This window comes from Vulpes lagopus, chromosome 2, assembly GCF_018345385.1.
Source record: "Vulpes lagopus strain Blue_001 chromosome 2, ASM1834538v1, whole genome shotgun sequence".
In the NCBI taxonomy this organism is placed as follows: Eukaryota; Metazoa; Chordata; class Mammalia; order Carnivora; family Canidae; genus Vulpes; species Vulpes lagopus.
This window is the reverse complement of record NC_054825.1, coordinates 125,922,855-125,942,811: the sequence shown is the minus strand read 5'-3', so window position 1 is coordinate 125,942,811 and position 19,957 is coordinate 125,922,855. Positions and strand designations below refer to the sequence as shown.

General features: G+C 45.0%; 1 protein-coding gene across 5 annotated transcripts in view; it reads right to left on the bottom strand.

Annotated features, from left to right (window-relative positions):
* Positions 1–3,468: 3,468 nt before the first annotated feature.
* Positions 3,469–19,957, bottom strand: part of L3MBTL3 (L3MBTL histone methyl-lysine binding protein 3) — a 121,214-nt gene continuing 104,725 nt past the window's right edge. For all 5 annotated transcript variants that reach the window (XM_041744676.1, XM_041744677.1, XM_041744675.1 and 2 more), the window contains 3 exons: positions 9,845–10,014; positions 9,487–9,549; positions 3,469–4,348 (listed from right to left, as the gene is read on the bottom strand). In XM_041744676.1, coding sequence (XP_041600610.1) covers positions 4,205–4,348; positions 9,487–9,549; positions 9,845–10,014 — 377 coding nt within the window. In that variant the 3' untranslated portion in view covers positions 3,469–4,204. The remainder of the gene's footprint in view (positions 4,349–9,486; positions 9,550–9,844; positions 10,015–19,957) is intronic.

The following is a 19,957-nucleotide window of genomic DNA, read 5'->3' as shown; positions in this document are numbered from 1 at the left end:
TCTCTAGGACAGCTAAAATTTTATTGAAAAAATTGTTTTGACTTTGCATTGTCGTAGAGGTAGTTGTTAGAAAATTGTCTCCAAGATGCAAATGAATCTCGTACCTTCTATCTTTATGATTAGATACTGAAAATTCTTTGTGGAATCTGGTAATAAAATACTATGTTAAAGAGCTGTTTGGGTTCTAAGAAATTCCATGGTTCAAGCTACACTTTTTAAAAAATATTTATTTATTTTGAGAGAGAGTGAGAGAGAGCACGTGCATAAGTGGGAGGGGCAGAGGGAGAAGGAAGGAGAGTCTCAAGCAGACTCTGCACTGCGCACGGAGCACAATGTAGGGCTTGATCTCATGACCCTGAGACCATGACCTGAGCCAAAACCAAGAGTTGGTGCTCAACTGACTGTGACACCCAGGGGCCTCCCAAGCTACACTTTCAAGAGTGCTTTAGTTTTTGAAAAACCCTACACTTCAGATATACTCGACTCCTTTGATTAGCAATGACCCCTTGCAGTTGGCCCAGTGTGCCTACCCTTGGGAGACGTAATACCTGGGGGCTGTACGTTTGTCACCTATAGGCTCCTCAATGGTCTCAATATGGCTTGGTAACATTTTGATCTCAAACATTCTAAGAAGATACACATACTCCCTAGTTCTTGCCCCAAGCCGACCTGCCTGTGCCAAGCTTTTTGGTTTCTTTCAATCACATTTGTTGAGAACAAAGGCAGCCTCGTTCCTGAGGTCTCCTCACTGATGACGGATCTCACTGGCACAGGTCCTGATCGTCTTCCCTCCCTTGACATACAGTGATGGTCCCACTCGTCTCTTCATGCCGTTTCTACTTTCCCCTGGCTTTGATGTGAAGTGTGGGGGATGTGCCCTCGCTGCTGCTCAGGTGTGTTTGGTCTGTAAATATGGACCTGACTTGTCAGTCCCAGAGCCTTCTGGGCACCAGTTTCTTTATTTTTTTTTTCTTTAAGATTTTATTTATTTATTCATGAGAGAGAGAGAGAGAGAGAGAGAGAAAGGTAGAGAGAGGGAGAGAGAGAGGCAGAGACACAGGTAGAGGGAGAAGCAGGCTCCATGCAGGGAGCCCAACGTGGGACTCGATCCCGGGTCTCCAGGATCACACCCCGGGCCGAAGGCGGCACTAAACCGCTGGGCCACTGGGGCTGCCCATGGGCACCAGTTTCTAGTTTTTTGCTCAGCCCCTTCCTCAACTTGCTCTCCTGCTATCTCAGAAGCCCAGGTCCTGGCTCCTCATGCACCCAGCTCAGAATCTCATGTTGAAATTCCATTTGTTCTGTTCCTAGAGACAGTACCTAAGTATTTCTTAGGTCTGACAAGACTCAGTGCACTCTAAGTATTTTATAAAGACAATGACAACAATGACAACACTACAGTTCTGAGACGCTTCTTGATAATCATCATCACAATATCCACATGACTTATCAGTTTAGACAAAACAGATTGGTGTAGAGGCCAAAGAGCTTTAAGTGTCCTAATGCGTCCATCACAATGCAGTGGGCATTTCTGGGGGTACTTCATCAAATTAATTTTTTAAGTTTAAGAAGAAAGGAGCTCATAGGAATTACTGAAAAACTATTTTTCAGGACCTATATCTCTGGAAATACTTATTCTGCAAATACTTATTCTAATGCCTCTTTCTCCGTAAGCACTGCTCTTTAAAATGGTAAGTCAGTGAGACAAAAAAAATGAAGGTTTGATCAGCTGCCCACCCCACAATGACTGTGCATTAACTGCTTGCATGATGGGGACAGGCGGGGTCAGTGCACTGTCAACCTCACTCAAACCAGTCCTGGGACGTGCCTTTCATTAGAATGTGCCTTTAGTTCCTTACAAACTTTCCTTTATTTCTCTACTCTCCCTTTAGTTCCATAATCTGTCTTATTTTCCCTCTCCCAACTGAATTTACCAAATTCTTAAAGCTTCCTTTCCTTGGGAAGTACACGTTCTCTGCGGCTAAAGGTCAGTGAGAGCCCCTCTCCATTCCCAGAGGTTGGGGAAAGACAGGGGTGGTGCTGCAGGGACATCGCAGAGAGGTTTGGCCCTAAGCACAGCAGCCGACAGGAGCTGAATGTGAGGGCAAATACACGTAAGCTTTACTGTCTCTCCGTGGGACATCTGTCCCCAGGGCTCCAATGGCCCTGCCACTTGGTAAATACTCCTATTGTTGACTTACCTAAGTCTGTTTTCTTTGGAGGCCGAGTCTACTGAATCCAGAAGTTGCAAAATGGCAGCCTGTGGTTATATTTCAACCTGCAGACAGGTCCAATTTGACTTACACAGTGTTTGTAATCTTTACAAAAATCTCTTATTTACTTACTTACTTATGTATTGTCATTCTTTCCATCGCCTGGGACATAGTTTGACAATTTTGAATCCAGTGGATTCATTACAGAACGAGGTAATGCCCAAATCTTCAACATTGGTTCTGCTCTCATTTGCCTGTTTAACAAGCTTTCTAAAAAAACAAAACAAAACAAAACAAAAAAACATATGTAAAAAAAAGCATCTGCAATTAAGATTTTTTTTTCATTCATGTCAGACATAACAGTGCAACTTGAATGTACAAATTCTGAACAAAACATAAAAAAAAACCCAACAACGAAAAATTTATCTAAGTGGATTCATGCAAAGAAATGAAAGGGACACTGTAGATGCCATGGCCCTTTTGAATTATAACAAATGCAAAGGCCTGCTAATAGACTCCCCATGGGGTACATCAAAGGAAGTCCTACATCAGAAAAAATGAGGGCAACTAAGAAGAGAGGTGGGACTTGCCCCAGAATTCAGACAGCATGCTACAAACGTGCTTCCTACTTTTATAATAGCTCTCGAATAAATGGCCAATCCTAGAAGCGGACGTTACATCCAAAGCCTGATAAAATCATTTACCTTTTGTGTTGGAAAGGCATTCTCACAAAAGAAACTGCTATCAGTTCATAGGTAATCAAGGGCTTTCATCTAAAGTGCATCTGTACATTTATAAAACTTCGGTGAACTCTTCTAGAGAAAGGAATCTTTCTAAAACGGAGGTTCTTGCATAACTGCTTTGGGAAGTTGCCCCCTGGATCTGTGAGCGTTTAGAATCTTTGTGTTGACTGGTGTTGCTCGCTCACAACATCCTGCCTCTTCAGTAAAATCCATATACTCTCTCTCCAGCCAACCCCAAGAAAACCTCAGGGTCTGAAGGAAGAAGATCCGGGACAGAGCTTTACGGATTAGTGTTTCCAGCAACAGAACGACCCCTTCAGCTCCACAAAGCACCACAGTTCCTTCACCTACAATTAGAGAGAAGCTCAAGATCATCTCATAAATAGTTCAAGATCCTTACAAAGACACCCCCCCCCAATAGAACTGCATATTCCTTTGATACCACTGGACTCTTGTAAATACATAGGGCACCACAACATAGAAGACTGATGCCATTCAAATACATCACCTAATTTATTTATATATTTTATTTTTCAGTTCCATTATTTATATACACGTTTTTGGTAATTATAGTAAAGATGCTGGTGAAAAGTAATTTGTTTAACATTTCATAATACGTGCAAAAGTAAAAACACTGATTTAAGGAAAAGTAATTTCTACCACCGTTCGGCCCCAACAAATTATGACAAGCAGTTAGGCAGTATCATGACTTGCAAAGTTATTGTCAGCATAATGTTGCAATTCAAAATATGGCACAGAATGAACAATACAGGTAACAGTCCCACTGGCCAACCTCAGCCAGGTTTTGACTAATTTGGTATAAGTTGAAGTTGGATTATATAAAAAGGTTTCTGAAAGTACTGAAAAAGAAACAGTGTGCATGAAAGAGAATTCAACAATGTTTACAAAATGCCAAAAGTTCTTACTCTGATCCCCCCTTTTACCATAAATAATTAACGAAGTCCCCTTCCCCCCCACCCCACCCCCAGCCTCAAAAAGATGTACAAAGATAAATTTAGCTCAGTGAACAGAACCGAAGGATGACCGCTGTTAGACAGTACTTGGTTAAAAGCCGAAGCATTTTCATAAGGATTCGTATATACTGTCTCTTGAGGAATATAAATAATCTGATAGCATCGCTCTCGAGTTTTGGAGACTTCTCGCGTAGGAGTTATAACTGTCCTTGTGCTTTGAATAAAACATGAGCTTTAAAGCAGAAAAGCTGATGGTATTCAAAATTCACCATCTTCAAAGTTCATTGTGAGAGTTCTTCTCGGCAGCTTTGAACATCAGGATAGAATTGAAAATTTTGAGAGCAGGGCCCAACTTAATGCTCATAATCTTAACAATGTCTGTTTGGGTCATAAGCAGAAAGGCTTCTCCGTCGATTTGCTAAAATAGGAAGAAAAGACAAAAAAATATTATGAATTAATTGCATGTGGTATTGTGACAAATAGCCAAAGTTGAGTTATCAGCTGTCTTCTGAGAGCCACGCGAGAACGGCACAGACAAGAGTTCACGTGTGTGAATATTTCCTGATTAATGAACCTTTCTTATCTACAATAACCAAATGTGGACTGGAAGCAAAGTAAAAACTCAGTTGTCTGAAAAATCGGCCCACAGGAAATGGAAGATGCCCATATCTCCCTGTGATTACCCTGACTTAGGCAACGAGTCAAGAAGAACTTGGAAGACTCTGGATGCCTCAGATCCAGTTCCCATTCTGGTAGATTTTAGGATGACAGATGAGAAGCAGCACACAGCTGTTTGTGGATATAAACAAAGGAATTCAGGCAGATATGTTGGCTGCATGCTAACATTTTTTTTTTTAATTAGCTTTCCATAATGAAGAAAAAAACAGTGATAAATAACATTCATTTTTGGAGTGGCCATGATTACTCTTCATATACAGAAAAAGAGCAGCTACTAACAAGGGCAATCAAACTATTTTTAAAATTTTATAACAAGGGCAAGCAACAGCATAGATGCAAACGCATCAGTGAAAGTGGCAAATGTGGTGTGAAGAAGTGTAGACTGTGCTGGTTCTTCTACTAGGTGGGGCGGCCATGGGAAACATCCTTCCCTTTCTGGTCTCTTCTGAGATTAAAATTCTGTGCTGGTACAGGAGAGAAAGCTTTGAGGCTCAGAGGTACAGCTCTGAAGAAGATGATGTCTGGTTTAGTGGACAGAACAAAGGAATGGTCTTTCTGTAAAATTTTCAGGTTTGGAAGTATTCCACCAACTTCAAAAAAATAATTTGTGTCTCTCTCAGTTTTCCCATTTTACACAAAAAGATAGATAGATAGATAAATAAATAAATAAATAAATAAATAAATAAATATTTAAAAAATAAAAAAAAGGAAAAGGAAAATACACGTTTGCCCTCCACCTCACATGCAGAGACAGACATATGTAGAGGGAAGATGACGTGAAGACAAAGACAGAAAACCAGCAACAGGCCAAGGTGGGGCCTGAAACAGATCCTCTCTCCCGGCCTCAGAAGGAAGCTACCCTGTGAACACCCAGACTCCTGGCCTGTGGGCCTCCAGGCCCCAGACCCAGGAGACAATACATTTCCACTGCCTAAACTGCGGGTTGGTGGCTCTTGGTCATGGCGGCTGGGGCAAGCCAATTCTGTGAACAGTTCACCAAACAAAGGCTGAAATATTTAGTGGCTGTGTAAGATTTTATTCATTTCTCTATAGATACGACAAATCTGTAAACTCTCTTCATCAGTAAGAACTAGGGATCCCTGGGTGGTGCAGCGGTTTGGCGCCTGCCTGTGGCCCAGGGCGCAATCCTGGAGGCCCAAGATCGAATCCCACATCGGGCTCCCTGCATGGAGCCTGCTTCTCCCTCTGCCTGTGTCTCTGCCTCTCTCTCTCTCTCTCTCTATCATGAATAAATAAATAAAATCTTTAAAAAAAAAAAAAAAAAAGAACAAGGGTCATCCGATGCGACTTTTAAGAATCATTTGGAAACAGTTGCCTAATTCCCAGTAAGGAAACATCCAGCCTGCCGTCCTCAACAAGGAAGAGAAGGCACTCCTCTGTAAATTTCCAAGTATAAATGAGCTCAGTGGCAGGGATAGGAAATGTTCCATCGTATTTTGGGGAGCATTATGTTCTGGTCTCCTCGCTGGCACTGTGATAGTCCTCTCATCAAGCAAAGCCGCGCACAGAGGCAGGCCTCAGCAGAATCAACGGTCTGGCTGAGGTCCTCCAAGTCATGAATGGAAATGCTGACTGACAGATGGGTTCCCAAAGAGCCCATCACAAAGACAGACTTGTCTCCTAGAACCCTGGGCCCTACTGAGCCTCCCGCGGAGACCCTGTAAGAATGTATCATGACAGATGACTAATGACAGGAAACTGAGAGAGGCAACGATGGAATCTGAACACCGGAGTCGGGTGAGAAGGGAGGGTGTTCAAGGTTACACGAGGAAGGAAAGGTCACCCTGAGGCCACTATAGCTCACACAGGCTGCTCCAGCATGCAGCCACACCGGCATGCCGCGTTGGAAGGAAGGAAGCTTAATTTGAGAAAATTCTAAGAACAGCGATCACTGCAAGGTAATAACAGGCTTGTTTTTTGTCGTTGTTGTTATTTTGTTTTTTGCTTTTGTAACGTATATGAGCTGGTCTAACTCCAGAGATGACGTATCTTGCTAAAGGCCCAAATCTCCGAAGGAGGATTTGGAGCTTGGGGTCCTGGCCTTGTATCTCATTGCTCTTTGCACCGTGCACCCTGGTTCCTTCCCTAGGGTTGTAGCTCTGCCAATCACAGGGCCATGCCGTTTGGGGGTCTTCCTCAGAGGGTAAAGGTGCGAGCATGCTCACTCAACAAAGGCTTATTAGACGTTTATCCTATTCCAGACACTCTTCTTGGGGCTGGGCACACAGCAGAGGCTACAACAGATATAGGCAAAAACAAGCAAGGGAGGCAACCAGAACTCCTTGTGAGGTTCATATCCTAGAAGCGGAAGACTGACTGCAAGCAGAACATACAAGAGAGAAGCAAATTAATCAGTAATGAAGTGACACTAATACATCGTACAAGGTGATTAGTGCTCGCACTGAGGACACAGCTCGGTGGGGATGACGGGGCACAGGGGCAAGGATGGATGACTGGGAAGGAGCCACCCCTGAGAAGAGGGACTGCACCACGTGACCATGCGGAGGAAGAGCCAGGTGTGCCTGGACGATCGAAGAACGGCGAGGGGGCCAGCGTGTGGAAGGGAGGACACAGAGGTCAGGAGGTTCCCACCTCTCTGGAGGGCACGGGGCATTGGACCGCAGGCCCGGGAGGGCTTCTGCTTTCATCCTGACTTACTACTGGAGCGCTACGGATGGAACGCTGACACGACTGCACCTCTCTGGCAGGATGACTCCGGCGAGGCTGGGAAGAGGTCACGGATCATGGGGGAGCAAAGACAGAAGGAGGGAGACTTGTGAGGAGGCTGCGGCAGTAGCCCTGGTGGGAGAGGATGGCGGCTCAGACCCGAGCGCGGGTGCTACTGGTGCAGCAGGGAAACAGCCCGAATCCCTACACGTCTTTAAAGTACACCCAATAGGATCTTCAACAGATTAGACGTGGAGTGTGTCGGAGGGAAGCCAAGTGTGGCTCACAGAACAGCCGTCCTGACACCTGTACGGGGCCTCCTAGAGATGTCACTAGACGTTAGTTGGGCAGGTTTCATGCTTTGCTTCCAGACTTAAAACCAACACCTGCTAAGCCCGAGAGACACAACTTCCACAAGAATTTAGAGGACGAAAGAATAAAGGGACAAAGCCGTGACTGGTACAGGTGGACCGTGAGCTCACAGGGAGGACGCCGAGGGTACCGGTGCCTGAGGAACATCTCCAGACACAAGACGCCATGGAGAGAAAACGTGGTCCGGGAGACAACATAGTTGAATTTGGAATTTTGAATATGAAGATCTTACTAAAAGTAAGTAACAGGGCAAATCCACATGGGAGGTCCGGCTATGAACACGACCAAAAGCACAATCTACAAAATGGATGTAGCATGTGTTTATCTCTAAAAACGTCTTATCATTTCTCATGGGTAATGACGACACGACTTCTTTCCGAAGCCAAGACGGTGGCTGCCGGGCGGCGGGGGGGGTCTGGATCTGCTCAGCGACTGAAAATCAGCTGAGCCTCGTCCGCGAAGATGCTGGGACTTTAGGAGTCACAAGACTCCCACTCTGAGTAACCAGTGAAAGGTCAGTGGAGAAGGGGAAGGGAACCTTCTTCTTTTGAACAAGGATCCGAAACAAGGACGCGGAACGTCAGGCCCTTGCGGGTCTTAACAGGCACCCGGCCGGGGCACGGCGGTGCCTCGTGGGGAAAGGCCGTCCAGGCCCGGCGCTCGGCTTCATGGGCGCCAATGACACCCCCACGGGGCTCTGGGCTGGCCAGGCCTCGAGGCGACGCGGTGGCCGGGGCGCCGGGACCCAAGGGCCCCATGAGGAGCAGAACATCCTAGAAGCGGAAGACTGACTGCAAGCAGAACATATAAGAGAGAAGCAAACTAATCAGTAATGAAGTGACACTAATACATCGTACAAGGTGATTAGTGCTCGCACTGAGGACACAGCTCGGTGGGGATGACGGGGCACAGGGACAAGGATGGATGACTGGGAAGGAGCCACCCCCGAGAAGAGGGACTGCACCACGTGACCATGCGGAGGAAGAGCCAGGTGTGCCTGGACGATCAAAGAACGGTGAGGGGGCCAGCGTGTGGAAGGGAGGACACAGAGGTCAGGAGGTTCCCACCTCTCTGGAGGGCACGGGGCATTGGACCGCAGGCCCGGGAGGGCTTCTGCTTTCATCCTGACTTACTACTGGAGCGCTACGGATGGAACGCTACGGAGGCTTCTGTAGGGCCGGTGACAGGAGCCCCTGTGTCCTCAGGCCGCGTTACCCGCAGGAGCCGTAGGGCCGATTCCCTGTGCCCTGAGGAGCCGACCCGGGTGTCAGACCCACGGGGCTCTCCAGCGACAGCGGTAGTGCTGACGACGACGTTCAGTGACTTTAATCTTGGCGCTGGTAACGCGGTGTTTGAAAGTGAAATAAAGGGAGCTAATTCCACACTGCTAAAATAAAGCGTTGCTGGCTCCTATGGGCTACGCACTCGCACGCTGGTAAGGAGGGCGCGTGACCGGCTGCGCACGGGCCGGACCCGCAACCCCAGCATCATGGCCTGGGCCGACACTGGGAGTTGGATCCCCGGCCACCGGGTCACCCGGGCCCCACCCCCCCATTAAAAAAAAAAGCGTCTAGGCCCCGGCTGTGGAGCATCGTAGGATGGTGCGGACATCGTAGGATGGTGTCCTACGTAGGATGGTGTCCTACGTAGGATGGTGTCCGGGGCATCGGATCTTGTATGAAAACACCTTTACGCGAATGACCAAGGCTGCCTCTGGGACAGGCGCACAGCGAGCCCGCCTCCCCCCCAAGCCCTGTGCCCGCTTGCCGCGCCCAGCTGGCCCCTGCCAGGCTGCCCGGAGGGCCGCGGGCCACTTACTTCATCTTTAAACACCTTTCCGTGCTCTTCACACCCGGGTAAGCTCTGTATGAATTCTGACACCTGTCGAAAGTCAGATAAGAATTCCAGTTTCAGAAAAAAGTCAGAACCTAAGTGCTACAGGCCCAGAACACTCAAGCTACAGGTTTCAGCTGCTTCTCTCTGAGCAGTTTCCTGTATTCCAGGAAACTAGGCCCCCTGCCCGCCCCCATCCCCTCATCCCTGTCCCCCCATCCCCGTCCTTCCATCTCTGTCCTCCTGTCTCCCCATCCCCATACCCCCCATCTCCGCCCAACCCGTCCCCCATCCCCGACCCGCCCCTGAAGCCAGGCTCTCTCCCCACGCAGGGTAGACGTACCTCGTCGGTGCTCCACTTGGAGACCTTACTGGCGGGGATCCCGGCCACAGTGGGGAGCAGTTTGCTCTGCTGCTCCCAGCGCAGCGGCAGGCACGGGATCGGGGACTTGAAGGACAGAAAGACGGCCGACCGACGCTGCGCCTGCTGTGCGCTCGGCTCCTCCCGGGCACCTGGGAACACAAACACCGGATGCTGTCACTGTCACCGGCTGAGAGACAGCAGCGGCAGCAGAGCCCCCACCGTGTGTCCCCGACTCCAGCCCGCCCCCCGCAGGTGTCAGAGGCTGCCTCCGGGCCCACGGAGGACCGTGGCTCTACCCACGAAGGAAATGCTGCTCCTGGTGCGTGCGGCCTCCGCCCTGGTCCTGGAGGTGACGGCCACGCTGCTGGCCCCGTGGCAACACCTCCTCCCCTCATCGCAGCCCCCCCTCGCCCACCGCACTTCCTGGGCAGCACCCGAGCCTCTGCGCCCACTCAGGGTATGGAGCCCTTGCAGCGACACCAGTCGGCGGGCAGGCCCACGCTCTGTCACTCCTGTACCTGTGCACATCACAGTCACAGCCTTCCGTGCACCTGCCGGGCCTTCTGCACCCAAACCTATTTAACTGCTGTCCTCCTCCAAATAGCCAATTTTTAGCAAATGATTTTACGTCACTGGGACTTGTTTGTCGACAATCCTCTCCTTAAGGTCCTCTAGGACGTAAACCCTTTCTGGAAACTACCTCCTCAAAGCCACCAGAAGAAAGGCCCCCCCTGCACTAATGCCCCTCCGCTCCCAGGCCCGCTCACCACTCCAGTGATCCTTCGGAGTCTGGGCTTTCGTGATCTCCGAGAAAATTTTAAGCTACTTTGTATCTCTAAAAATATTTTATGGGGTTTTTTTGTTGTTGTTTTTTTAAAAGTTAAAAATTGCTTGATTTTTTATTCCTGGTACCACTACTGCAATTTACAGGGCAAAATGCCTGATGTAATGAAAAGATAAAGACAAAGCTACAACAGATAAAGGCTCAGGAACGTCCACCCAAGGACGCTACGCTGCATTAACCGAGAGCTGCACCTTCTGCAAACCATGGCTGCGACGGTCCTGAACAAGGGTTCCTGTTGAGGCCGCAGTAACTTTTCTGACTATGGGTCATTGTCCCTCCTGTGGCAGATTTTTACAGTTCCTCTAATGCTTTCGGGGCGACCGCCTCAAAGTAACCTGCTGCTTTCCTGACAACTCCTCGCTCTCTCTCCTAATAAGAACTGCAGCACTTTCCTTCTGAATTTTTTTTAGAACCTTCTGCTACCATATCCACCTCCAGATCCACCACCACCACCACCACCAGAGGGACTGCCCGAGCTTCTTCCACCAAAACTGCCCCCCTTCGTGGGTCCATAATTTGATGGCTGTTGTCCACTGTAATTTCCAAGATCTTTATAGTTCCCACCACCTCCAAAATTTCTTCCTTCAGCGTAACCATCATATCCCTCCACCAGCACCTCCGCATCCGTGGTTTCCATATCCTGCTCCACTACCACCAGAGCCTCCTCTACTGCTATAACCAGGACCACCACCATAGATGCCTCTGTCCCCTCCAAATCCACCATCACCTCCTCCATAACTACCTCTGCTGCCACCACCTCCACCACCATAGCCTCCTCTTCCACCAACGTTTCCACCGTGGCCAACATTGTCCACCACCTCCCAAGTTTCCTCCACGACCCATGAAGTTGCCAGATCCACCTCCATCCGCGACCTCTTTGCAACCCAGCAGACCGCATCTCTTGCTTAGCAAGGGCCTTTTTCACCTCACAACTATGCCCATTAATAGTGTGGTATTTCTGAACAACAATTTTATCAACTGTCTCATGATCATCAAAAGTCACAAAAGCAAATCCTCTCTTTCTTCCGCTCTGCCTGTCTTCCGTAACTCCTATGGTTTCAATCTTTCCATGCTTTTTAAAGTAGTCTCTCAAATTATATTATTCTGTGTCTTCTTTAGTATCAACAAACATTTTCTTCACTGTTAGATGGGCACCAGGCTTTATAGAACCCTCCCTAGAAACGTTCTCTTGGGTTCCACCACACGCCATCAAGCTTGTGTGGCTGGCACACATTGCTGCATGCACCCTTTCAACTCAAGAGTAAGTCACAAAACCCAAACCCCTGGAACATTGGGGGTCTCTCATTACCACACAACCTGTAAGTGTGCCCCACTTTTCAAAATGTTCTCTTAAACTATCATCCGTAGTTTCAAAGCTCAAACCACCAATAAACAGTCTTCTCAACTGCTCTGGTTCCTTTGGATCATGGCCCTCCATTTTGAGACTGGACTCGCCTCTTCCAACTCGAGTTCAATATGGGACCCAAGGTTCTTTTTTTCCTCTTTAAAGAGTTAAGATTCACAGAAAAGTGGACAAATCATTAAGTGTCCAGCTCAAAGAATTCTCACAAAGTGAACACACCCACAGACCCAACACTGGGATCTAGAGACAACATGGCAGCACTCCCAGCCTTCTAATGGCGCCCCGGCCAGCCAGGGCGACCCCTTCCTGACCTCCAGCACCACAGGGTCTTTACAGCCTGCTTCTGACTTACATTTCAATGAAAACCTTGGTGTTTGGCTTTTCTCACTCAACAGCACGTGTGTGGGATTCCTCCGCATTGCTTGCTCATGCGGGTGTAGCTCACTTGCTCGTTGCTGTACGGTTCTTCACTGTTCTGGATATTCCACAATTAATTTGGAATGAAGGGGACATTTGCTGCCCCCAACCATGCTCCTAAGAACATTCTTGCACATGCCCTTTCTTGAGCTCATGGATGTGTTCTGTTGTGTATACAGACCGTGGAGGGGATATGAGGTTGCAGCGTGTGTGGACATCCAGCAACAGCAGATCCTGCCAGTTTTCCAAAACAGTTGTGCAATATGCACCCAGTAATAGTGTAAGAGTATTATAAATGCTTTATAGCCTCATAACATGTGCTGTTGTCTATCTTTTTAATTTCAGCCATGTTGGTGAATTTGCTGTGGTATCACATTGTGCTCAGGATTGCCTCTGTCCGGTGACTAATGAAGTGGACAACCTTTTACCGTGTTCAACTGGCCATGTGGGAACCTCTTTTGTGAAATACTTATGTTTTATGCCCATTTTTTCTATTTGGTCATCTCGCCCTTTTCCTACTGATTTGTAGAAGTCATCTAGATACACTGTGGACAGGAATTCTTTGTTGGAAATAGGTATTATTAATATTTCCCGGTCTTGACTTCCTTTTTACTCTCTTAATACAGTCTTTTGGCAAACAGCTCTTAATTGTGATAAAGTTGAACTTTTCTTCTTTTATGGTTAGTGCCTTGTCTACTGAAGAAATTTTTGCTTATCCCAAGGTCCTAAAGTTAGTCTTCTCTGCTTTCCCCTAAGTACTTGATGTTTTACCCTCACAATCCATCTGAAATTTATTTTTGTATGGTGGGAGGTAAGAATCGACATTCCTGATGTTTTTTTCCCACATGAATTCCTAATTCCCCGAACATGATTTATTGAAAAGGCCACTCTTTCCCCACTTGACTACGATGCCAGCTTTAACATGAATATAAACATGTGTCTCCAGATTCTCCATTCTGTTCCCCTGGTCTCTTTACACCAACCTACAGGTTTTAATTACTATCACTTTGTAAGTGTCCTGACGTCTGTGGTCTAGTTCTTCAAGATTGCCTTGGCTAGCCTTATCTCTTTGCATTTCCATATAAAATTTAGAATCAGTTTGTTAAAAAACACTAGGATTTAGATGGAGATTACTGCTGAGTATACATCAATTTGGTTCTGAGAAATGACATTCTCACAACATCCAGTCTTCCAAGCCAAGAACAAGGGATATGGCTCCATTTCTTTGGGACGTCTTCACTATTTCCCTTTAATCTTTTGTCATTTTCATGCAGGGGTCTCACACATCTTTTGTTAAATTTATTCCTACGTACCCGAAGTTTTCTGCAGCTACTATAAGTGACATAGTTTCTTAAAAAAATATTTTCTACTGTTCTATTGTGGTTCTTTAACAACTTCTCTTAAGCTAGCCTAATCTGAATTTTGCTCTGAATATTAGACAGTAACTTAGAAGTAACTATTAGAAAAAAAAATCTATTTTACTGGAGCTAACATGCACTGGTCCTGGCTCTACCTGAGTGAGCTCATACAGAAAAATCTATCTGTTCCACATGAAACATTTCAACTCTTCGAATATTTTTAAAAAATCCATCATGGTGCCTCTTTCCCCATTTCATTCAGTGAATATTATATAACTGGTTTCAGTTTCAGGCCCTCATCCTGTTTTACTTGATATCTGTTATGAGCCAAATGTATAAACCTGTAGCAGTTTGTTTTTATTCTTTTATTCTTTTTAAATTCCCATAGAGTTCAAGATGTTTTCGTTTAGCATAAATATGGAGTAACTTAAAAAAACACTCCTTAATCTCAGACATTTCCAAGAGTTTAGCAATTATTTGAAATATAATATTTGTAAATCTTTCATGAGGCAGGCTAATATGAAATGGTGAGATTTCCAGCTCCACAGGAGTGTGAAACCATACAGCCTACTTTATGGCTCGTACCCTGATTTCCTGCCACAAAAGTGCCAGTCTTGTCCAAAGTGGTAGGTTTCTTATACAACTGTTTCTGTTTTATTAACATTTGCCAGTGTTCTCTGCTTCACCTTGGTTCCATTCTATTTCCTGCTAAAGCTGTCTTATTCAGCTCATTTCTAACATTGCTACATCATTATTCTTTAGAAAAATAACTGAGCCATTCTAAAGAAATGACTAAAAACCCTAAAGCTTCCATATTTCTGGTGCCTTCTACATGTCTTTGAAGCTGATGCTATAAACAGGCCTAGACATATACACCATTCTAAAACTAATATGAACTTCACATCTTTCACTTATGACTTTCCTTCCTTTTGCTGATTCTTTCTTGCCAATTGATGGATGTCCTGGGGCCCAATGGCATTTACTGATGAACGGGGCAAATGTAGTGTCTCCCAGCCACAGAACATCCCCTTTCTTTGGAAAATAATAGCGTGTCAGCTATGATCCCAATCCAAAAATACAGAGAAAAACAACTTCACTTGAGTGAATGTGTATCTGAGTCCTTGAACTGCACAGAAATGTGACTCCAGGTTTTCATTTTAACATGTGGTCAAACTAAAATAAATGCTCAAGCAGCTGGTTCAGTGCCAAGGGTAAGGAATATAGGTTTGAATGTGTACAATGTGCTTCATAAAACAAAGCCTTTGTTCGGAAGACATTGCTGCCACCTTCTTTTTATTAGGGTCATTCTTAACTGCCGTCCCCTCAAACTATTTATCTACATGAAAAATAACACTTTTATGGGAGTTTTCTCTATGTTTTGAAATTCCCTGAAATGAAAATTTACCAAAGACCTTTCCCTCTCCCCTCTGGTTTCCGGTTTGGTGCTTCCACGGCTCATCGGGGCTACTCACACAACTATCCGGGGATGATTTCCAAGCCTAGTTCTTACTGATCCTTGCAAAAGTAAAATATGATTAAGAAACTTTATACTTTGCAGACTTCCCTGAAATGAAGTTCAATAATTAATAATGAAGTAATCCCAAGTAGAAACCTGTAAATGCGAATTTGCCCACCATGACTGTCAATTCTGGTTGAGAGCACAGATATTAAAATTCTTGATTTGGCTTAAGGTAGGAAAAAGTGAAGTGCGAGATCCACCCTTGTAAGAAGACATTTCTGATAAAGGTGACCCTGAAAGAAATATCCTCCAACGTTTCACACGGAATCAAGACAATAAATCTTCAGTATAGGGAAGATCATCTAAACCAAGCATGAAGTCTTCTAGTTCAAAGAGACATCCTCACCACCATGGAGCACCACCAGGAAGCACCTGCTTCCTGTGGGACCATTCCATTAAGACCCAGTAGAACCACTGCACGGTACAATGACCACCCAGGGCAAGTCCTAGAGAAAAAAAGAAGTACTCACTCTCCACTACTTTCACACTCGGATCTCATTCTGACGGGGGTTCCTATTTCCAAGTCTGAAAATACTAAAGCAATAAAAGCCAACTGTTACCACTGACCTCTTGTCTGACTCATGCCTATGCTTTTAAGCCAGTGACAGATATGAGACCAAATTCTCCAACTGCCTTGTTTCATTTTAGTTTCCGAACAGTGCTAGGAGGCAACCATCCCTAAGGTGAGGAAACTGAAGTCTGACATGCCCAAAGCCACACGTGAGACTGGGGCAGCATCAGACCGTGACCCTGGATCTTTGGCCTCCTACAGAGTAGAGGGTCATGGTCAAGAGGGTGAGCCTGAGGCAGCCCCTGTGGCACAGCAGTTTAGCACCTGCCTTTGGCCCTGGGTGTGATCCTGGAGACCCGGGATCGAGTCCCACGTCGGGCTCCCTGCATGGAGCCTGCTTCTCCCTCTGCCTGTGTCTCTGCCTCTCTCTCTCTCTCTCTGTTCTCTCATGAATAAATAAAATCTTTAAAAAAAAAAAAAAAAAAAAAGAGGGTGAGCCTGAGAGTCTGATAAACATGGATTCAAATTCCTGCTCCGCCACTGACTAGCTCTAGTATCTTGGTGAAATCAAGATAACAAGATTGTTGTCAGGATCACATGATATTTTTAAGATGCTTATCCCAGGGTCTGACATATAGTAAAGACTCAGCAAATGAGGGAAATTATTTCTAATTTTTAAAATATTTTATTTATTTATTCATGATAGACACAGAGAGAGAAGGAGAGAGGGAGGGAGAGAGAGAGAGAGAGGCAGAGACACAGGCAGAGAAAGAAGCAGGCTCCATGCAGGGAGCCCGACTCGGGACTCGATCCCGGGTTTCCAGGATCACACCCTGGGCCAAAGGCAGGTGTTAAACTGCTGAACCACCCAGGGATCTCCATAAATTATTTCTAATTTTGAAAGAAAGGCATATCACTGAGAGTGTACTGAATATAGAAAGCAAAAATGAAAAGGAGTCAATACCTTTTCACACTAATACTCCGTGAATCTGTAAAATATGCTCTTAATGTAAAAAGAACAAGGACAGAAGAAATGGAATACATCTGTCAACCAAAAAAAAAAAAAAGAAAAAAATTTTTAATGGAGTTACTAATGGCTGACTAAATATAAAAAGATGAACAATAACAGTGATTGGGTAAGATAAATGAATCACAGCATCAAGGAATGGAGATAAAATTAGCTTCAAGATACTTAACTCAGGCTAAAAGATACTCGAGGATCATTTCAAGGTTAACAACCAAAAAAATAAAAAAATAAACCACCCCACAATTGCTATGGAGGCAAAAAAGCAAGCTTGATTTTTCAAGTGAAAATCTAGCACGTTACAGAATAGAATTCAATTCTTGCTGCACATCAGCTGCCCATGAGAAAGCATGCTTGCAGGAGAGAAAACAAAATTATACCTTTCCCAGGAGTACAAGAGTTTAAACTTGAAGGCCAACTTATAGAATCCTTAATTAATAGGCTCCCCTACAATGATAGGAATCAGTTATTTTATTTTTCAGGTAAAAAAGATAGAAGTTGTTGTCATTAAAAAAAAAAAAAAAAGGAAGAAGAAGGAAGGAGAAAAAGTGATAAATCATATTTAGTAGTCCCCAAAAGTCAAATTCAGTTGCATGGAGAGAATCATAAAAAAAAAAAAAAAAAAAAAAAAAAAAGGCTCATAATTATACGTGTTGCATGGAATTAACTTGAATTAACTAAAGAAACAGAGGAGGAGGGAGAGGCTTTTTTTCAGGAGGAAGTTTTGTTTTTAAATACTGATCTGATCCATGACTCCAAGCAAAATAGTTCTCATGGACCTACTAGAGTCTTAAATCCTACTGGCATTTTAAAGAAAGGGTGGCTTCTTTGCAGTCTCCTCTACCCTAAATAATATACAAACTGCAAGGGGCTTTCTTGTCTACCTTCCCAGCCCCCCAAGCCAGGCTAGATTTGCGAAGGGCTCCTTCCACCCCTGGACGGATGTTACTGTGAATGATCATTGGTGAGCATTTACCAGGCTCAAGGATGCGGACCCAGAGTGGAGTCTCTCTACCTGGACTCCAAGCTCAGGTTAGTGGACCCAAATGGGACTGTTGGGGCGTAAGTGTTCTTCACAAAGACCCAGGAAAAATCTTTGAACGCAGAAATGTTAAAATAGAAAACAGTCACCATGGGGCCCCTGAGGAAAAGTTCTACAAAACATCAGAAGAGGAGCACTGATTTATCGACAGAAGAATTTCATGGTTTTAGTGAGGCCCGAGGGGGCAGGATCTCTAGAAAACAAAAACACGCTGTGAAAGAGAACAAGCCAACGCAGGAAAGTGAAGGGAAATAAAAATCACGGCTGTGAAAGTTCAAGGCAGCCAGTAGTAGACTTGACACAGCAAGAAGCTGAGGAAGATATTTCAGCTTGAGGTATATGCCTAGAACATCAAAAATATATAAAAATTGTTAAAATACTAAAATACTGGAGTACCTGAGAGGCTCAGTTGGTTAAGAGTTTGACTCTTGATTTGGGCACAGGTCATGATCTCGGGGTTATGACACTGAGTCCGCATGGGGCTCTAAGCTACGCGTAGAGCCTGTGTAAAGATTCGTTCTTTCCCTTTCCCTCTGCCCCTCACCCGCATGCTTGTTCTCTTTTTCTCTCCCTCGAAGAAGAAGAAGAAGAAGAAGAAGAAGAAGAAGAAGACGACGAAGAAAAAGAAAGCTAAAATACTTCCATGTTGGTTGGTATGATGATGCCCCCTGCATCCTGCTCCCACCCTCCCCAAGGCAGCCAGGCCCTTACTGGACTTCCATAAGGTCCGGCAATTAAAAGTAATTCTTGGCATAGCAGAGAGCTTCCAAAACTCTCCTTCAGCACTAAGACCAGTGTTAATTTTGTCTTGTGCAAGGTTGGATGCCAAACCCATTGTTAAATATTTTGAATATAAACATAATCCCTTGGCTCTAACTCAAGAATAATAGGTATTACCAGTCAACGAGAGAACAGAGCATAAGTAATAAATTATAACTGAAAGAGGTTTCCTGGGTTTAAAGGCCAGTTGACAATCATAGCATGATTGAAATTAGTTTTATGAAATTTTATTTATTTTTAAAGATTTTATTTATTTATTTGAGAGAGGGAGAAAGAGAGAGATCGCATGCATGCACTTGTGCATGCACATATAAGGAGGCAGGAGCAGAGGGAGAGAGAGAAGGAGACTTCCCTTTGAGGAGGGAGCCAGACTTGGGGGCTCGATCCCAGGACCCTGGGATCATGACCTGAGCTGAAGACAGACACTTAACCTACTGAGCCTCCCAGGTGCCCTGTTTTATGAAAGTTTTATATAAAATGTTTCCAAACTTTGATAATGAAGGAAACTTATCAAATTCATTTTAAGAGGCTAAAAATGGATGAGATATTAATAGTCAAGTCTCACAAACATATGTGCAAAAATTCTCAGAGCAACCCATTTTGTGAGGCTCTCTCTGATAAAAAATAAGACTGTAAATAATATATGGATATTGAACTATAGGTTTGTAGGTGAGAACAATAATTAAGAGTCATATATGAATCCTAATTATGTTTCTGGAGAGAATAAAACAAAAACTCAGGCAATTCAAATTGAGACCAACAGGACAAAAATAAAAGATGAAGAACACCGTGCATATATGTTAATCAAGCCAAATTCTCTATTAAGAGAATAATAATTGTCCAGATCATTTCCAGAAAAAAATGATCAAAATCTGCTCAGCAAATCAAATAAAAGGTTAAATGAATCACTAAGTTCGGAAGAGACTGAAAAGTTGGGCAAATTATTACTCCCTCCAAAAGTTCAGAGTCTAGAGGATTCTATTCTGAATCTGTCTGAATTCTCAAGGATGAGACAATCCCACGCAACACACACTTATTCCACAATCCTACTATTCTACTACTACCGCCCCCGGCTAACCCTTCAGCCACCGACGCGACCACATGACTACATTAATTTCACACAGGAGGCAACTGAGGCACAGAGCCGGCTGCAGAGCAGGAAGGGGTGGGGCCCTGGTGGGAACGAAGGCTGTGATACTACCATTCACAAGGAAAGCCCCAAACCTTTGTCTAG